This window comes from Labrus mixtus, chromosome 18 (genome assembly GCF_963584025.1).
Source record: "Labrus mixtus chromosome 18, fLabMix1.1, whole genome shotgun sequence".
Classification (NCBI taxonomy): domain Eukaryota; kingdom Metazoa; phylum Chordata; class Actinopteri; order Labriformes; family Labridae; genus Labrus; species Labrus mixtus.
Window position 1 is genome coordinate 1,169,946 of NC_083629.1, and position 21,397 is coordinate 1,191,342.

The following is a 21,397-nucleotide window of genomic DNA, read 5'->3' on the forward strand; positions in this document are numbered from 1 at the left end:
AAGTATCTCCTCTGAAAATAACTCTGTGAGTCATGACTGTCTACAATGGGTGTAACACCCGAGTCCCACTGTCTGTGATGTTTTCAGAGTTTTCAGAGTCCTATCTTCACTTTGTTTACATCGTCGGGACGGCCGGCTGACTCCTCCCCTCACGTATAAAAGTTGTTTAATTGAGGGACTAGAGAAAAGAAGAATAACATACTGTACTCACTGCTTAACTGTGTTTCTAGATCACAGTCATTTCAGGTAAATTTACATGCAGTGTGAAGATACGAGCATAATAAAGATCGCTAGCATTAGCATGCTAACACAACAATGCAGCACAAGTTGTTTTGGTTTCATGCTGGTGCTTAATGCCAACCTGCCTGACTGTGAAACTGATATTAATCACAAATGAATCATTATTCATGAATGATTTGCTTAGTGTGATGAGTACTCTCTGATTTCCTTCACGTCCTTATTCAAACATACTCTATACTCTTTTATATTTCCCTATACTGCCCTTCTTTTTATTTTTTTTCCTTCTTCTGAAGCCTCCCTCTATCACTTCTTCCTACCAAGTTATTCTTACATCTGACAAATAAGACAACCAGCAGAGGCCCCAGTTTTCACATTCCTCTATTCCTAATTTTGACAAAAAACAGATGGAGCCTCCGCATATGGCAGAATCTCATTTTCCTGCTGAGCTCAGTGCAAACAATCCCAGCAGAGTCGATGTCAAAGGGCTGTGCAACGAAAGCTGTCCCAGATGCAGGGAAGACATCTCAGCACTATTTGAAGCTGGGTGTGGACCTCCATCTACCCAGCTCAGCTCCATTCTTCCACTTTAGCTGAATCATCTTTATTTCTCTCTGTGCTGCTGCAGGCTCCTCCTACTTTTCCATCCATGCTTGCTTCCATTATTCATTATTACTTTCACATTGGAGTTAGTTTTTTTTAGTGTCTTGCATTATTTGTTTGATACTTCTCATTATGTTTTCTTACTCTCCTTCTCTTGTATGATTTTCTGCTCCATCTTCTCTCTTCCTTTTGATCTCTCTCCTCTTCCTTTCTTTCCATTTTTTTCCATTCTAACCTCTTCTAACCCTGCCAACATATGACCCCATATTGCCTGTCCTTTTCTTGTTGTATCTGTCTTCTGAATCTCCCCTCTATAACCTCTTCCTACCAAGTAATCCTCACTTCTTTTATGACCTATACACTCTTATTTCTTTTGTTTCTTCCTTTCTTACAGTTCCTCTGCACTACACTTTCTTCCTTTTGCTTCCTCCTTCTTTTCACCTTTCTCTCATTCCCTCTTTTGAATTCCCTCATCTGATTGAAGAGAGCCATGTTAACTCTCTTAACACTGTTCCCTCCTATCCCTCCTTCCTCCCTTGCTACCTTTGCTGACACTCTTTTTTAAAATCGCTCCTCCTTACCTCCTGAGTCATCATTACTGCTGCGGTATTTTCCTCTATACTCCTTGTCCGTGTTTAAAACCCCATAGACTACTTACAACAATAACACTGTAATGTTAGGCCCGCTATGTGTTTATGTTGCTATAAAATCAGAATTGGAACATTACGGCAGGATAAAGGCAGATGTTTTTTCACGCCCTTAAGCACAGCTGAGCAAGGTGTAATACCTGGGCCGCAGGGACCATTGGCAAGGATAAACTGCATCCCACCAGAGAGAGAGAGAGAGAGAGAGAGAGAGAGAGACTCTGTCTTTTTAAAGACCTAAATTCACCACCCCCCTCCCTCCCCTCTCCCCTGTTGTGTTGCCTCATAAAAAAGCTTGCCACACAATTTGCTTGATGGCAAATGGCAACCAGCCCCTGTAGCTTGATGGATCTACTGGAGTGGAAAACAACCAATGAAAGCACATATGAGGAAAAAAAAAGCAACAGAACAGCAGTCAGATGAGATGAGATGAAGAACAGGATGGAAAAAAAATGAATTCTAAGTCTGTTCTTCTGAATTAGGCATGCAGCATTTGTCTAAAGTCCATGTGAAGCAATAAAACCTGTATTTCAAGTTTTTATACAACAGAATCCACCATTATTAACCACCAGGCCAAATTTAAGTACTGAAAAAAAAAGTACTGAAAAATCATGGACGCACTAATCTTTGCTCTGGGATGATATGGGCGTGTCCACTGATTGCACTGAAAACATGCTTGCTGGAAAGACTGTCAAAAAATGATACGACCGGCTAATGGAGGGCTCATCTGGCTGCTCCATTTGGACCTGTCCATCCCTGCATGTTTGACCCACCAAAGCTAGAATCAACTTCAGAACTTTAGGTCTGACTTCCTCTTTCCTTAGTGAATTTAAATAAATATACTTAGCTTTTCTTCAAACTCTGAAATCCAAAGAAGATGCACTTGCAGAATAGCTAGCTAGGAAAAACTGCATACTGTAATGTTGAAACTTATCGAACCCTAACCCTACTCACAATGGAGGGAGAACAGAAGATGCTAAAGCGCTCAATACTTTGTGATTGTTTGCTTTGCTTTGGTGTCCTTGAGTGTCTGTGAAACTATTGTGAACAGAAGTGCATCAGTGCTCTTGTTATTTTGATAATCCTCTTAAAATTCCTGAAAGATATAAATTCTTGTCATTAGCATTCTGCAACACATTACATTTATTAAAAAGAAAATTATTTTTTGTCTCTCTAGTCAAGTAACAAACACTTAAGTATGATTTTTTATTTATTTACTAAACAAGATGTGTATTAAAGCTATCATTTGGAAGTCATTCTTTCTCTAATCCCAGAATGACTTGCATTCATTCAAACCCTTAATTAAGTGCACTAATTGGGTCTACATCTGAATAAGAGCACATTCCATTTTGTGGCCGTTTTATGGTCGTAGATGCTGCCAGTGAGTTTTATTATCATCATGGACAAGGCTTTCATTGTTCAATAAAAACCAATGAGGTGTGAGGGGCCAGAGAGTTCTGCTGTGAAAGGTCAGAACATTATTTCCTTTACCTGACCTGACTTAATCGAGATCCTTTACAGTTTGCTTTCTTTTAGCTAGATAAAATAGATATCCTTGGTTTTATAGTTTTCAGATGGATGAGAAGCATTTGCGGTATAAAAGTACATGTAACACGAGCTGGATGTTTGTAGTGCAGAAATGAATAAGAAAATGCAGTACTTCATAAATCTCTTCTTGTAGACACAACTAAAAGAAAAAAAAAAATAGTTTAACTCAATTTAGGATCACATATTTTCTCGAACAAGACAAATTTACTTTCCCTGTGAATGAGGGACTTAGAGGTAATCATTGTGTAATTTCACCTACAGTATGTTGTTTCAGTAAATTCAGAGTAAAAGTCGTAGTATTTTTTTCACAAAGGCTGAGTCATTTTGGGAAAGTTTGTGATTAAAACAAAGATTTTGATTGCATTTTATTTGCAGGGCTCACGACTAACTTGTTGCACCACACTTTTGTCCTTTGGGTGGACCAGTACCAAATGGAACACCAAACAGTACATCATCAGGTCTTAATGTGTGACACATATGACGGTATTACATATAATATATATATATTATATATAATATTACTTTATATCTTTTTAAGTAGCTCTATTATTGAACATAAAAAACAACTGTCTTTTACATTGTCCTTATGACACCTGTTACAGATAACAAAAAATAAACCCTACATTTATTGACTCGTAGTACAAGTAAGTTCAAATTTTTTTAAAGGTCTTAAAAGGTGCCCTCTTGGCCAGGTCACTCTTGATCTCAATGGGTTATTACCTGGTTAAATAAAGGTTAAATAAAAATAAATAAAATGACTGGCCTTGAAGATGCTTGACTGAAACATTCTGACAGCCTGTGAAACATTAAGACAAGACTACTGAGTTTTGTGTGAAACGCTTGTCTTTTAGTTGTTTAAACACAGAAAGAATACAGCCAGCGTCTTACTGGTGAAAACACCAGAAATGATCGAGCAGAGACTTTTATTATCTAAAGCTATCTGATCAACATAACAGGCAGAAGATTCAGAAGCAAATATTTCATCAATCCACACATTAAGCACCAAAAGAGTGTCTTGGACACTGTTCATTTTGTGACATAACATTCAAATAGTTGCTCTTACAATCTGACCATTGCCTTTTTTTCCAAACACTTCAGCTATTGTAAAGGTTCAAATGATTAGTTAAGGGGCTTCACATTGGTGCAGTAGTAAGTGCTGTTGCCTCAAAGCGAGAAAGTTTAGGTTTGAATCCCCGTCAGATGGGAGCTTTTCTGTGTGGAGTTTGAATGTTATCGCATGCGTAGGTTCCCTCTGGGTGCTCCTGCTTCCTCCCAAGTTCCAAAGACATGCTTGTTAGGCTAGGTGACTCTAAATGAAACGGTGACGCCCAATGAAAGCGAGAGTCACCCCCCCCCCCCCCCCCCCCCGACCCCAAAGAGGAAAAGCAGTTTAAATAATGGATTGAAATGATTAGTTAGTCAGCCTTTCTTCTATCTTTTTAATTGAAAATCACATCCCAGCATTAAGATGATATTAAGAAGATTATATTGAGGGGTGTATACTGCTATGACAAACTGGGTATAAGACCTGCCTTCTGAAAAGAAAAGACAAAACTTAAGCAGGAGAACCTGTGTGAAAAACATCAGCACTGTATCAGTAAACATCTGCCTGTCTCAGGTGTCCTTGAGCGAGACACAGAATCCCTGCCAGCTGCATGCAGCATTGTGCTCTGTAGCTGACACTGACCTCCCACTGGGAGCAGAGGTGGGCTGGGTTTCCTTGCTGGAATCAATACAGAATCTAGTTATATTACTGCTGCAATTGAGATGTGCAACCTATTATATATCCAGGATAGGCTCACATAATGGGAAGGACATGCCTGTGAAAGCTTTAAACTGTCACACACTCATCTGTTTACACAGAGAACTGAAAAATGAAAATACATCCAGCATCCCTCCCTAGACCCAAAGCATCGTGCTGAACAAGGAGGGGGGGGTGCAGAGATGTGCACCAAATCAATAAACTCTTACTGAACTTGAATGTAAGCGTCCTGTTTGCGACAATACAACCAGTCTTCCCTTTGTATACCTTTCTATTTCCCTCCTTCCCTTTCCTTGAACTCTCCCCCTAATGTTTCCCACACATCTTTTCCCTCCCCTCCTTCTTTTTTCTATCTCCATCACTGTCCCTTCTCGCCTCTCTTCTCTGTGTTTGAATGAAAAAAAACAAAAAAAACAAAGGATCAATGGGTCGTTTCTTTTTGCCAGCAGAGGTGTTGAATGGAAATCAATTGGCTATCTAAAGACAAGAGGTGTGCAAAATAACACAGAGAAACTCAAATGACTTCGGTGCTTAATATTGGGGGGAAAGAAGAGGACAGGGGAGCCAGTGGAAGGAGAGGGGACATGAAAAGACAGGAAGACACACAGGATTATTTTAGGCCGCCATGCTTTACAACGTAGTTCTTTCCAACCAGAATCTTTAATGGTGTTTTCACGATTGTTTCTTAGAGTGCCTGAGCACGATTGCTCCACCCCCTCCTCCCCTCTCCCTTGCTGGTCTGCGTTCATATTAGTGACATCGTTCAGTACCCGAGTACACTTGTGTATGTACACAGTTCGTAGTTGGTTTGCAAATCCACCAAAGAGCAGAAAGAAGAAGTAACCATGGCAACCACTCAGGGGCGGAGTCCATCCTGCTAACTGTGGATGTTTTTGTCATTTCTGAGACGCCAACATTTACTCTTTTTTTACTTCCACATCAATCATTTATCTCAGAGGACGTTTTTTTTTAAGCGATAGGAGCCGCCAAAGGTTTGGACTTATGTCATGTAGTGGCCTTCCTTGATTGAGCACGGTTGTGTTCACATCTTCCACCGGCCGTACTTGAGCACACATGAATTGGCCCCAGACCACCTCTTCAAGCAGACTCGGGCACAGTTACCAAGTGGAAAGAACCGGACTTTGGGGTCAAGCGTACTCGTATCCAGGCCCTGGTCCTTAATGTGAAACCACCCTAAATCTTATTAATAATCCAACAAATGTACAAATGCTTTGTTCTGCCTTTGTTAATTAAAGAGAGTACAAGAGAATGAGAAGCAGCTATCTTGATTTGAAAAGATACGACTTTAAATGTGAAAGACAGACATCTTTAAAATCCTATCAGGGGGTTAAGTGCTGGTGAATTATTTGCAGAAATTTTGAATGAATATAAAAAGGATAATAATACCAACCGATTTCTCCATGAAAGATGGCACTTTGTTAATTATACATTGGTATCTTCACAGAGAGATAACCACTGTAAAAGATCAGGGAAATTCAAAGCTCATAGTAATAAAATCAATCTTCAGAGAATGATTTGATAACAACCTTAAGCATTGTCATCATCATGACCCAGACGGTTAATTTCAATGCTCCCTCAGCTCTGAATGATGATGATGAAGTATGTATATAAAGGGGATTAGCAATGATATGAAAGGCAGATAATACTGGCAGATTTCCCTACGAAAAGCCTCTGTGTGTTTGTTAATTCCCTCTCCCCCATTTCGCTGGAGTAAATATTTAGCTCAAATAACAATCATTCCCTGTGAGATCGATGTAATCTGTGTAATCCAGAGCAAACAGCAAAAGTCAAGAAGGACCAGCGGAGCTCTCCCTGTCAAGGCCGTCCTGGTGAGTCAGCAGCACAGAGTTTTGCTGCCTTGTTTTGTCGGGTTTGCCTGAGGATCATGAACTTTCTCACATCGATGTTTATCTTCCGTCTTTGCTCTCCATCCTGATCTTATTTCTGTGCTGATGTCATTTATCCTGATGGGTTAGGGTTAGGGTTAGCTGTCCTAGCAGCTGTACTTGTTGGACTGCAATAAACCATGACAAATACCATATGCCTAAAAACATTTCTTGTAGTCTTCACCAATGCTTGTTTAAGAATTCAGTAGCAAGGATATGGTAATTAAACTCTATTGGCATTTTCCTTTGGCAAGAGGCGGGGATACACTCTTTATCGGTTGCCTGGATGTACCATGCCTTTCAACCAATGACAGCTGGGATGGACAGATTTATCTTTAGGTATTGTGCATATACTGTATAGAGTTTATTTGTATTTTCCTGAAACCTATTTTTAAGTACAGGAGCAAAGCATTGCAGCAGCACCCTCATAGCACCCTTATAGTTACCTCATACCAACCTCTGAGTTCCCTTGTAGCACCCTTTCTAGTGCGCTTGTAGCACCCTTGTAGCCCTTATTGTTTCCCCTTTTACTGCTCCTGTAGTACCCTTATGGAGCTCGTAAAGTGCTCTCATAGTGAACAGATCCCAACAGGATAATTAAAGTTTCATCTAATCTACTGTAATCTAATCTGTACAACACAGACTGGGGTAATGCTCTACCTCCACATCAACCTTAATGATTCCATTGTGTGAAAACTCAGGGTGATGCAGCGTTTCTGTCAGTCTTACCTGTAAACCAGCGAGTCATCTTGGCTCCCATTGTACTGTATCTGGAACATCCTGATGCCTGGAATATTCCTCTGGAAATTGAACTTGATAAGAGCCGTGGATGAAGTGGCCTCAGCTGTCACCACCCGCTTATCCACCCCACCCTTCACGTCACCCGTCACATTGCTCCCATTGGCTCCGCCTCGGGTCGACGTGGAAATGTCCGACGATCCCGGGTCGGGCTCCTGGATGTTGTTGGTGTTGTTGGAGATGTGTGGGAGTTTGATAATAACCAGGTCTATTGTTTGATGGGCTTCACCAGCAGGGTTGGAGGAGATGCAGGTGAAGGAGCCGGTGTCTTTCACAGTACTGATGAGGATGTCAAGAGTCCCATTGGTATAAACCAATGTTCTGGAGGAGTTAGAGACCAGTTTTCCCTCAGGAGAAATCCAGTGGATAGCTGGCTCTGGGTCTCCTCTTGCCTTACACCTGTCAGAAATGAAAGCAGTATAGAATATGTCAGAAACAAGACAGAATGGGGTCAAGTGTGCAGAAGAAGAGTGTTGCTTGAGGGAGTTTTTTTGGGTTCTCTCCACCAACTGTTTCCAGACTGAGAGGGAAAACACAGAACATTATCTGCTGTGTCCGCCGTACACATTAGAGTCTTACAATAACCATTTTAATTACACTGGGATTTGTTTTGTGAACATGTTGGCCACCAAATATTCTTACCAGTACTGAGTGGGGCATGGTCGATACTAGGAAGGGAAAGAGCTTTAGAAAACGTGGGTGCACTTTGTTTTTTAATTTAAATACTGGTCTATTGCAATTATGCAAAAAGACCCTAACAAGGTCCCATATTGCATGGTTCACATTCTTAGATGGCAAAGAAAACAATTATATCTTCACATCTGAGATGCCACAATCTGAGAAATTTTGTCAACAGAAATTACTTTAGTAATTTATTGTCAACAAAGGTGCTGATAACAGCTTTTGACAACTCTTATTGACAAATCCACAAATTATGCTAATTTGACATTATACAGTACTTTGAAGTTATCCAAATTAGAAACATTTAAAAGACAAGAGGCCAGTGTGAAAAATTGTAACCAATCCTCAAAGTGTTGTTTTCCTCCTCCTAAATTAAAAAAAAAAGTTTAAGCTACTATGGGAAGGGACAATACAGTTTAGTATATTTCATTATCAGAAGATTTTTAATAATTTGTCATTAACACCTTTACATGACTTCCTGCATTTCCTTGGCTTCTTGACGTTTAACTCATGAAAATTATGCTGACATTGAACCCTTCCATAAACAGTCTAAGAACGAGGCACAATAAGGGAAACAGGATAATAGCATCTCAATGATTCCCCCCCCCCCCTTTATCCCAATTTCATTATTATTCCATGTTTGAAAAAATAACATCTATCATGATTGGAAGGGTGTGACCAATATATATGCAAATAAAATAATCATCATATCTCAGACCTGTTGGTGTCTTGATTTACTTTCAGTCTGCTTAAAATTTGAGCGTGATGCCCCTGTCTTGTGCTTCATTGAATATTGGAAAGTATTTGTTGTATTCTTAAGCAGCTTGAAGACTGATTACTGAATTTGAATAACAATTAGAACACAGTGTGTGTTTACCTCTGTGGTTATGTGTTAGCCAATCGTTGCAGAGCAAAGAGTGTTTTTAGGCTCATGAGGAAACTTTGAAAGATTTACAGATTACTTGTGTTTTTAATAGTTTTCTTTTATGTTTCACAGTTTAAAAAACAAATACCTGAGTGCAACTCTCTGCCCTTCAAGCACCCTCATCTCATGGGAGAATCTGGTGATGAGAGGAGGTTCACAAAGGAATTCCTCTTCAGGAATGGACCAGAAGTATCGACCGGAGAGGTGTTGGGGTGAAGCGCACGTCTCCAGGTCGTCCTCCCGGTTCAGTCTTCGCAGCCATAGTAACTCACAGTTACAGTGGAGAGGGTTCCCGCCGAATGACAGCGCAAAAGAAGTGGGGGTCATGATCCCTGAAGTGGCTAAGACCTGGCAGTGTGAAACAATTTCAAAATGTGATTAGTTGAGCTCAAATAAAAAAACTTCCTTTATGCTCAGTTTCACATATTCACTGTTTGCTACCTGGCCCCTTTTCCAATTAACAGATGACGAAAGACTATTAAAATAAATCCTTCTCTAACCCGTGGTGTCATGTGTCTCACAAAGCAATTATCATTAGGAACTTATTGAAACATGATAGAATATGTTGTGAAAAGAAATAATAAGAAAAGTGGGTCTAAACCAGGGATGCAGGAAGTTAAATCATGCACAATTAAAACCATCAGCTTGTCAGAAAGTGAAGTTATTATGTTTAGCCCTTTTTATGTGATATATATGTGATATATTGTATATCTATGTGTAGTGCTCCATAATGTGTTCACTGTATGTTATCCGTTAACTGTAAGTTGCCTATTATACTTCCTGCACAGTGATACAATTCATAGCTGGTAAGAACTTTTCATTTTTGCACACACATCGAGGGGTCTAAACATAATTAAATAAATTAAAGACGTCAGATCATCCTGTCATTCATATCTGGAGTTTCAACCATCAAGGATTTGAATGTTGGGGAAATCAATGACAGTACCTGTGCTCGTTGAAAAAGCGGGTCTGGTGGCAGCTTTTGGAGTTTATTAGAAGTGACGTCCAGCCTGTTGAGCTTCTGGAGGAGAGAAAATGTTCCCTCTGGAATGAAGTCAAACATGTTGTGGTCTAAACTCAAAGTATGGAGGCTTGTCATTTTCTGTGGGAACAACAAAGACAAGCAAAGAACTTAGCCTTCTAGAAGAATGCACTCTTTAAGTTATTGAAAGAGTTTACAAATCTATTGATGAGGAATAATACAGTTTTAATTGCTACCCTTTGTACATGATGTTAATGAAAGTCAACCAAATTACTTCATACAGCATAAACTCATCAAACAAGACAATTGGATCTTATTCATCTCGAGTTCCAGAACACTTCACCAAGCAGATCCACAGGGGCCCACACAATGTTATACATAAAAAAGGCTTGTTTGTTGGCAAAGGTAAAATAAAAGTGTCAGCACTGAATATTCTTTGAAAGAAAATCTTCTTCAGTGAGACGATCAATAGAAACTCTTGACGGAGTTAATGAACAGAGCACTTAAAGCCAAAAGCCCCTAAGATGTCTTTATTTGAATTTTATATAAATGGCCAAAATCTTTATGGACAATTTATTGTGTTGGGGGAATCGGCTCTTTTAAGGGCCTCCAGCACTACAGGTAGTCTGCCAAGGCTGCTGCAGTATAAAGAGATCCTGACCTGGATGGCCTCCCAAGGAATAGAATCCAGGTTATTGTAACTGAGGTCTAATTCTTCCAGAGCCAGCAGGTCGTTGAATGCTCCCTGGTGGATGAGCACCAGCTGGTTGTTGTTCAGAATCAGGTGGTGGAGCTTTGACATCCCGCTGAATGTATCATTGCCTATCCTCGTTAGACGGTTACTGCAGATAGAACAAGCAGAGGGATGGATGAAGCCGAAATCTTTGTCAAAATGCAACTTTTGTAACATTTGGGAAACCTTATTACCAAATCTTTGTCCATACAATACAAATTATATCAAATACACACATATAGATCTTCAGTGTTATATGAATCCATACCTATTAAGGTGTAGCGCTCTGAGGTTTTCCAGATCAGAAAAGGCATGAGGTGTGATGTAGGAGATAGTGTTTCTGGATAATGTAAGGTCCACCAGCCGTGTCATGTTTGCAAAGTCTTTCCTCTTCACACTGTGGATAAATGAAGGTAAAGAAGATTTTTGTTCAGTTCTGTACAGCTGGAGTGTGTTTGTGCTGCTCTAGCTCAACTAGTAATTATTTTCCCAAGGAGTATACTTACGATCCCATACCTTCAAACCAAAAAGTCTTACTCAAGCACTTACAGCTCTCTTCTCATTTGAGTGACTTCCTACATAACCTTACAGTCACTTACACTAAGCAGTCCCCATAGATAATGTATGCCTTTTCTCTGAGCATTAAACAATGGCCAAGTCTTGGAAGTGATCTGCTCTCATCGTCAATTAATTAACTTCTGCGGGTGAAGGCCAATATTTCTGGGATTCTGGTAGCAGATGTGGCGGTTGAAATTCTCACAACTAAATAATAACTGGGCCGAAACTTAGTTTAAATGTGCTGTTCATATTTCAATCAAACAGCTGATATGATGAAGTATAATGACCTAAAATCCACAACCAGATCAATGTCTGTATTAATATGCAGATGTCTATGAAATAAATTAATGAAAAAGGTTAATCCAAAAGGTCAATCATTTCCCTGTATACATTTGTGCCAATGCTTTCATCTTTGGTGCCCTCCACACCCAGGATGTCCTGCATACAATCAAAGCCAATATACTGTATGTAATTGGGAGGTGTGGCTGTCCAATCAGCCTGACTGAGAGCACCTGGGTCCATTGTTCACACACATTATAAAAGCTGCCACCTTAGTCTGCTCAGAGAGAGTGCACCATACACTTTCAACGCACACCCACCCACTTACTTACACTACTGACTCTACCTACGACCAAACCTGATCTCTTTCACAAATTACAATATATGATAATTATTGTAACTCGATCAGCTCAATTAAAAGTTATTTTGGTATCTCTCCACTTATTTGCTATGGTCTTCGATAATGATAGTAAAATAATAATGGCCAATACAACGACAACAAAAACCACAGAATGCTTCCAAAAGCAAATATCTTGTCCCTCACCCACTTATTCCATATTGATTCATATCCATTCACAGAGATGAGCACATTCCTATCTTGTCCTGGCAGTAGCCAGGGAGAAAGATGAAGTAGGTGACTAAAGAGAGCTTAGCTTTAAGCAAGAAACCCACCTATTCCACAAACAACATGCAACCAAGATGGCCATACCCTGAAGTCCTATACAGTGTTTAAGAAGGAGAAATTCCTTCAAAAAAAGACATTCCTTTATTCCTGGGTAGCTCATTCAATATTTGTAAGTTTGAACATCTCTCCCACAGACTGCAAACCAAAGAACTGTGGTCTGAAACTGCACTGCCATCAAGAGACAGCCTTGAGCTGCTCCAGTGAATATGAGCCGACTATGACTTACTCTGGGGCCCCACAGAATGTGTTTTTTTTAACCACTGAAATGAGTTTTATTTCATTGCACTGCCAGGGGATACTGTTCTAGTATCAGCGAAAAAAAGCACCCAGGGTAACGCCATTCTGTCCAAAAATTCTGTGATTATTCATCTGTGCCGGAGATGCTGCAGGCTTTGTTGCCTGATGACATCATAGATCAGTGTCTCTATTTCCAGTTCTGGGAAAAAGTTGTTCATTCTCACACATCAGTTAATAAAAAGTTCAGTCATAATGTGTGCATGCTCTAATATAGGTTGATATCATGAGGTAGAAATATAAAATGAAAATAAAATGCTTGTTATCTGCCAGTTGCAGTAAGTGTCTTTTACTTTGTCTTGGAGAAGATGCCCTCCAGTGATGTTGTCTCGCTGTTCTTTTATCTATTCTTCACCTTCACATTTAGTAGTTTCTTTGTAACCATTATTTACATAAAATTCAGTACAGTCTAGTTGACACATTGTGTAAAGATAAAATATTTAAACCCATTTCTAAGGCAGCACAGGAGTGTGATACCAATTTCAGTTCTGGTAAGAGCATGCTACTTGTACAATAGCCGAGACCGAGAGAATCATATTTGTAACTAAAAGTTGGAAAGTGGAAATGTTGTAGCACTTGCAGGTAATCAGACAAAAATTAATTTGAGTATGAAGACTTAAAGGACACATATTATACTCTTTTAAAAAAAGTTTAAATAAGTGTCCCACAACAAGTCTGTGAAGTTGTATTATCTAAATCCACTCCATCCTGTATTTAAGCACACCTATAAACCCCTCTATTTCAGCCTTGCTCAAAACAGGCTGTTTCTGTGTCTGTAGGTTTAAATATGTAAATGAGCTGTTTCTGACCACGCCCTTCTGGAAGGGCTTGGGTGGCTTGGGTTGTCTCGCTCCATGCCCTATTGTGTATGGTGAGATGGTACATAAAGAGGGCAGAACAAACACCTAGCTGTGGGAGTGTCACCCACCTAGGGGAGGGATTACTGCCCTTTGTGATGTCACAAAGATACAAATCTCAAAAACGGCCTGTTTGAGCACACATTTTCTGAAAAGTGGAGCAGGAAAAAGATGCAGAGGATGGACTTTTCTCATAATTTCCAAAATTACAGCTAAATGGATTTCTGAATATCATTTTCCACCAATACCTATACACAACATGGCTTCACCTCTAAGGATCACCCTTTGGCTATTTAGCGGGAAAGAAACCTATCAGAGAGCTGTGTGATTGGTTCCTCTGTCATTATGTCATTATCTAGATTTTCTTTTTTTAAGTTTAACACTACAATCTAATGCTTTCCCTGGAAGGAAGGACAGGTAACAACAGGTAACAGTATGGATGTGACTGTTACCTTGTGACAAAGTTGTCAGCTAGCCGTAGCTCCACTGTGTGCCTGTCAATGTTAGGCGGTACAAACAGTAGACCTTTCTTGGCACAGAGGGTTGCCAGGTTGGGTGACAGGATCTGACATACGCAGCGCTTCGGGCAGATCTGTGCCCGCACCGCCATGGCAACTGCCAGCATCACGCACAGCAACAGCCTCTCCATGGTTACCAACCCACCTGGACACGACACCTGTAAAATGAGACGGACAGAGACAAAGAGAGAGAGAGAAATTGAGAAGTTAATGACACCAGACCTGTTTGCTCAATAGGAACTCAGGCATATATATCGTATAACTATACTGGAAATATAATACAGGAACAGACAGACAGAAATGTAGCTTTCATTACCTAATTAAGTTAATGGGAATAATCACCCATTTGTTAAAATTGTCTTTGGATACCTTGCCAGTGTGTCTGTGATATCTTCAGTTTGCAGAGCCTGTGTGCTTCACACTTTACAGAGTTCTCCAGTGTTGAGTATTACTCATGGTACACTGGGTTTATAGACTACTTCACACCCACTGTACTTGCTTCCTTATCAACTAAACTGTATGACACTCTGAAAGCAGAGAGCTAGATGGCATGTTGTGTGTGAGGGTTGAATGATAACTGAAATATGGGGAAGAATGACTTGCACATTCAAAGGGCCTGTTGTCAAGGCATTGTGTTGAGGTGCATTGAGAGAGTACTTTAGCACATCAGTGAATAACTCCAAAACATGTATTACACTTCACACCAGCAGCGAATTTGATCCCAATGGAGTTAAAAAAATCTTAATCACCAGACATGAACAAAAGAACCCAAAGGCCTCTGAGTTGAAATCAGAATCAAATCTGCTAGGCATCGCTAATCAAACCAGAGGAGGATCATTCATTTGTTCAGCAGTGTACATGCATGCACACACGCACACATTCGGTCATCATTAGTAAGCAGCAGTGGTTGAAGTTAATTAGTGAAAGGTTTAGAGTGAGAGACGGAGCAGGGAGGGTGCGGCAGGGAGAGAGAAAATGCTCATTAATGCCAACCTTGATTGGGGCTTGAAGGACATGGGAGAATCAGGATTAAAGGGATCACAGTGCAAACACACGCATACCTTAGAACACACAAACACACACATTTACGCAGAAATAGGCTAATACTCATTAATTCACCCACACAACAACACAGCTGGATCCAGTGACTCATTATGTCAGTGAAGAAGAGTGTGCTACAAATGTTTTATGTATGATAATAATCATTTTTTTTAAAGATTAAATTATAAGTAAATTATTTCTTTTTATAAAATGGTTGCTTTATTCATCAGTTATAACCCTTAACAGGATTTTATTATTGTGTTTCTCATTCTTCTGTATAACAGCTTCTTTGTCTTAATTAAAACAAATAGAAAATCTTAATGATGGCCTGAAAGGAAGAAAAACTTTTGTGCATTTTTAATGAAGCCTAAACACTGGCCGAGGAAATGGTTACAAATATCAACAAAAACAAACAAATGCCAAACTGCTCTTAGTAATGACTCAAATTAAGTAAATAATTAATCAGGGAGCAATGGAAATAAAACAGCATGTTTTTTTCAGGGAAAATAAATAGGAATTTAAAAGAATGAAGTTATTTTGGGGCCATTATTTCATGGACAGGACAGCTGGAGAGAGACAGGAAATGTTGGGAGAAGAGCGTTGGGGATGAAATGCAGCAAAGGGCTGAGGTCGGATTTGAACCCACAGCTGCTGCAACGAGAAGTATACCCTCTCTACGTGAGGCACACACTCTAACCACTGAGCCGAACTGCCACCCAATAAAAAAGAAACCCACATCTAATCCAAAGGAAAGTACATGATTTGCAAAGCAAGCTATTTCAGTTGGTTATCCTAATTACTGTGTTCATGTCACGAGATGATACAGTGGTGTAAAATACAAATTAGATAGTCTATGAAACGCTGCAAAACGTTTTGGCTTTGGAAAGGAACAGCTCTTCTCAGATGGCTGTGATTTGCCCTCACTATGTGTACAGTTAAGGTGTTGACATTTTATTTAGCGATTACGCCTCAATCAGTAATGAGTATTCATTACTGTGTCATTTCTGCATCACTCTTTAACAGACACATACTATCAGTTTAACTATGGCCTAGACGGGGCGCCGCATAGCCTAACAGTTATGTAGCTTGCCCCATGTACAGAGGCAATAGCCCTCATTGCAGCGTCCGTGGGTTCAAATCCCACCTCGGCCCTTTTATGCATGTCATCCCCCTTCTCTCTTCTCTTCATTCACTGTTGGGAGCTCTCCTATCCAATAAAAAATACATTTAAAAACAAAACAAAAACTATAGCCCGGACAATCAGCTGTTAATGTAGTTTGCTGGTTTGAATTTATATATAAATGTACCCAAGCACCTTGGGGATGGGTACAGTGTGTTTTGGTCTTTTACTTCTGATATTACCATGGATTATTTATCTAGATTATGACATTATTTGTTAAATTATATTCTTCCCATGCGACTAACTGAATGTATCCCTGCAATCGATTATTTTATAGGTGTACTATGTAGATTTGGTAGTGAAATTTGAAAGTTGGAGAAGTGAAACAATTCTATGCTATATTTTCTGAACTAAATACACAAACTTTATTCAAAGTAAAAAATGGTTCCCTGGAACTCTGTTTGGAGCTAAAAAGCTACCAGGAGAGTTTCACTGTTGCGGACCCTCCACCATAACTTCTCATGTAGCATTTTATCTTCAAACAGTGTTCCAGGGACCAAATGTTCCTCTGAGGACAGTTTGTGTATATTTATGAACATATACCACAGAATCTGTTAATTTCTCCAACTTTCACATTTCTCTACCAAAACTCCATAGTGCACTTTTAAACATGCATCTGATCACATTTTGATCTGAGCTCAGTAAACAGATTAGCATGATAGGGGATGGAGCCTTGCTAATAAACATACGCAGCCAAGTAAAGAAAAGCGTCATTCATTCAGATTGTGGAGTATACTTTGCTGCAAATGCTTGAACCTTCAGCACAAAGGTGGATTTTATTTTTGACATAGCATTGAATCCCTAGATTGCGATTTGGAACAAAGTATGATGTGCACTGTTCTTTATTTAGGTCATATATCCAGACACAAATTGCATGTTAATGGGATGAGTAAATAAAGAAGCAACAACAATGGAGAATTGACACAGGCAGGACCAATCAGGCTTTGAACACAAAGGCAGTTACAAAAACCAGTCTACTGTTAGTTTTGGTCTTCCAAGGGATTTATCAACATCACTCTCCATATCCCCGAAGGCTGACCCTGAAACGGCCTTCCAGGAAACCTGATCTGGACAAGTTCAGTAGCTGTCACGGTTTAATGTTTTATAGGTGTCAAAGGACTCGTCGATAACTTCTAGAAAGTACAATGACTCACTCCCAAAAAACATTAGAGACTCCCCCACACTCACCTCCTTCAAGAAATCCCTCAAAACTCACCTCTTCAACATTGCCTACAACCACTAGCTCTCCCCCTCCCCCTACATTACTTCTTCATTGTACTGTCCTCGTCGTTTTTTGTTTTGTTTTTATGGTTTTATATTTTGTCAAAGCGTCTTTGGGTTCCTAGAAAAGCACTATAAAAAACCAATATATTATTATTATTATTATTATTATGACGGGGTCGGTTTTGAATATCAATGTAGTATATGATTCAGAATTTGACACCATCTAACAGGAGTCAGTGCGATAAAGCTCTCCTCTGGGTGAGAATAAATGCTACATATTCATGTTATCAAATCAGTACCCGGGGCTAAGACCTTTGTCTAGTCCACTTGTGTGGTCCTTCTCTCTGTACATCTCTTTCATTTCTCTGTGTAATTGCTGAGTTAAAATCTGCTGCGATGTCGTAGGTCACACAATCCCTGATTTTTCTTTTCCTCGCTATTTAACTGCAGAGAAAGAAGAGCAGGAAGACAGAGCGACGGCCAAGTAGAGTGCTGCCGCATGACTCACATTTACTGGCCCCGCACAGCCAGAGAGAGAGAGAGAAAGAGAGAGAGAGAGAGAGAGAGAAAGAGAGAGAGAGAGAGAGAGGCCCGTGACCCTCGTGACACAAAACGAGATATCAGCTCATTAATTACACTGAGAAATGACTGTAATGAGAGCGAAAGAGTGAGAGAGACACCGAAATGGAAAGGAAACGAGGGAGAGTTATCAGAGAGGGAGAGGAAGAAAGAGAGATCAGACAGCGAGCTAATTAAAATGAGTGCAGAGCTGTGAAAGGGAAAAGAGGGAAGAGGACAAATTTCATTTAGCGAGAAGAGACAGAATAGGATGGCATTGTTGTGCTCTCACGCTTGTACGCGACACTCGAACCATACAGGATGCACTATGACGACTTGTCACCTGTTTGTCACACATGCAGAAAAAAAAAAAGATAAAGCCAAAATTGAGCTCAATTTCACACTTACTCCTCTCCATGAACACACGCGTGTAAGATCCTCTGAGTAGCTGGAGGTGACATGTACGACCACTTGGATCAAACGGAATGGTGAATTAACCAAAGGGATTATGGGTAGGGAAGACAAATTAAAGCTCTGTTTGTAGTGGTGTGTAAAATAGGATTCTGTTTCTCGTATGCACGCTGCCATCTTTATTCACTTCTTTGAAAGTCTTTCACCCTGACACCCTATAGTGCCCTGAAGATCTTCCATAAAGCCCATTGCTCAGTCATAGACAACTCAGATGGATTCTCCACATGCTACATGTATTGAAACCGCTCTGTATTCAACTTTACATCTCACGCGGATAACCAGCAGAACGACTTGGCAGCCAAAAAAGTGACGGCTTGGAAGTAATCACAAATTCAAACTCTTTTGAAGCTGCCAAGAAGAAGCGATTGAAGATTTCTCTTGACTTTTGTTGCTCCTTGATCAGCTTTTTTTACACTTTCGGCACAACCATACATGAGGCCATACATTTCGAAAAAACAAGGAGTTCATTTAGATTTTTGTGCTTCAAATCCTCTTTTGCAAGGTGTAGATCAAATTGTATAGCTTACGGGAACAGCTGCTTCCCTGTCACTGTCTTGACTTGAGTTTAAATATTACATACAATCTTAAAAATCACATAATATTCTAACTCTCAGTGGTGTAACTTTTTTAAACTGACACTTCTCACCGAAATGTTTTCAGTGATTTTCATCTGAATGAATGTGATGTATAGACCAAGAGGTCTCACTGTTACCAGACAATAACTATCGTATTTGTACCATCATTTTGCCCTCTGTACGATGTACGATCAATAATTGCAGAAAAGGCCAAATGTACGATAATTTGACAATTTCAATGTCCCCATAACAAACATTGTATGTGATTTGAGAGCGACCAATCACATCAGCATGACTGAGACAGACATCAGAAACGCTGCCAGGCTCAAAATGCCAATCAGATCATCACCTGATGCCCTGCTCACACCTGTGGTTTGTTATGTGAGACAAACTGAAGAAAAATACACGTCACAACAATTTAAGATGCTACTAGCTCAGCTGCACAGCGGCTAGACACGGAGCAGTTTGCAAACAATTTACACTTTAATAGTGTGTTCCTTTGTTCATTTGTATTAATGTGGTGTGCAGGGCATAGTTTTGCCATTTAATGGGGTAGGACCTGTCTGGCTGTATTTTCCTTCTGGCCACACTGCAAGGACAAACTGCTAATCAAGAAAATATTTGACGTAATTGCAACAGAAGTTCATGTTTTTTTTGTTTTTTTTTGGTGGGGGATGTTAGCATGTACAGCTGCATCCCACTTTAGATTCCACCTGTTCACTATGACTATAGTACTTGGTGTGAACAGAGATACTGTATTTTCCTTAAAGGTATTATTTATTATACATTTCCTGCAGTTATTCATCCTCCACTGACTGTACTGTACGACGTTCTGAGGTCGTAGCCTCCGTCCTTACTTCATGATGTGGACGTGGCATTAGACATAGAAAGCTACTCTGTCATCCTAAAGTGTCATCCAGCTGTTTGCAGTACCTTTGTCAGGTAGTCTACTACGGTCCTTGTGTTGTTAAAATAGATTAGTCATGTCAGAGTTAGGAAAACACTTCATGTGTTGAAGTGTACTCCAACAGTCTCAGCACGCTGGGCCCTCGTTGAGCAACACAAACATGCTACTATTCAGACATCTCCTACTGTTCCACAGTTGATAACCTCGAAAGATTATTGTAGCACAGACAATTAGATGATTATATAGAGATGAGATTCCATAACAATCTTTGTCTGAGATTTTTTTTCTTAGATTACTGCACAGATATTAAGCCCATGCAAAGAAAAAAAAAGCTTATGCAGATTTCTCCTTCATTTGACAGATTCCTGCTGGCAGCAGCAGAATATAGTAATAGGAGATTATTCTAATGCATATCGCAGTCATTCCATTTGACATGGAGCATTTGCTCAATTGTATTTCAATCATTCATTATGGAATATATTATAGAGAGATTAAGATAATGTACAGACTTTGATGTTGTAATACGGAGAATTGATCATAATGTACTTTAAAAATTAATTCAATGATGTAATGACAGTATATGATATGCATGAGGTCCGCCTCAGCAATATCTAACAATTCTCATCAACAGATAGAGTTAAAGTTGTGAAAATAAAAATATATGTCGGGACAATTTACATCTGAGGTGAAAAAATGCATTTAGTTGTGCTATGCAATAAAAATATGAGTCACTATGAGGCAAGAATGCTACAACTCCATTCTACATATCATTACACATTGGTATTGACCGGAGATAAACCTCAATTAAAGCACACATTAGAGAGAGATTAAGACAATTAAGATAAAGCTTCAGCAAAATGGCAGTACTTTTTGTCCATTTCTGTACCAGTTGTTCTGACTTTAACAAAGATATTTGTATTGTTTTGCTGCTGGAAAACCTTTTAGCTCCAGCTTTCCATTCTGCCAGGGAAGTAGTTGTTTATATGAGCTCCTCTGCCTTCAAGCTTGTACCTTGTTTCTTAGTATTTTTGTACTAGCAAGTGATGTATTACACATATGCACCAATGTCCAATCCCTTAAATTCTAGCTAACCCTGCTTAGTTCTCTTGCTTCCACTCTTTGGCTTCCGTTTTTCTGTGTGTCAAATAGCGTAAACTTTATGCTTAAGCTAATGGCTTTACCCACATGAACAACAGGGGTCAGCAGCTGCCTAACCACATCACAATTACTCTTTATTCAATTTGTGGAGTTTGAGACTGCCGCTGCTGCACTGAGCAAGGCCGAACCCCACACACAACACACAAAGGAAAGCTACAGGAACCCTGAATGTGTCTTTGAAAACACTTGAGCAACCAACCACCAATGCATGCATGAAGACGTGCCCAGCACAGACAGGTAGGCAGGTGAAATGATCCCAACCAGAGACTTGA

At 39.8% G+C, this 21,397-nt stretch overlaps 1 protein-coding gene across 3 annotated transcripts in view; it reads right to left on the reverse strand.

Moving 5' to 3' along the window:
- Positions 1-21,397, reverse strand: part of lrfn5a (leucine rich repeat and fibronectin type III domain containing 5a) — a 140,160-nt gene that overhangs the window by 13,176 nt on the left and 105,587 nt on the right. For all 3 annotated transcript variants that reach the window (XM_061062703.1, XM_061062704.1, XM_061062701.1), the window contains exons 3-8: positions 13,946-14,169; positions 11,089-11,217; positions 10,749-10,929; positions 10,052-10,207; positions 9,194-9,453; positions 7,431-7,898 (exon numbers count right to left, since the gene is read on the reverse strand). In XM_061062703.1, the coding sequence (XP_060918686.1) occupies positions 7,431-7,898; positions 9,194-9,453; positions 10,052-10,207; positions 10,749-10,929; positions 11,089-11,217; positions 13,946-14,142 (1,391 nt within the window). In that variant the 5' untranslated portion in view covers positions 14,143-14,169. The remainder of the gene's footprint in view (positions 1-7,430; positions 7,899-9,193; positions 9,454-10,051; positions 10,208-10,748; positions 10,930-11,088; positions 11,218-13,945; positions 14,170-21,397) is intronic.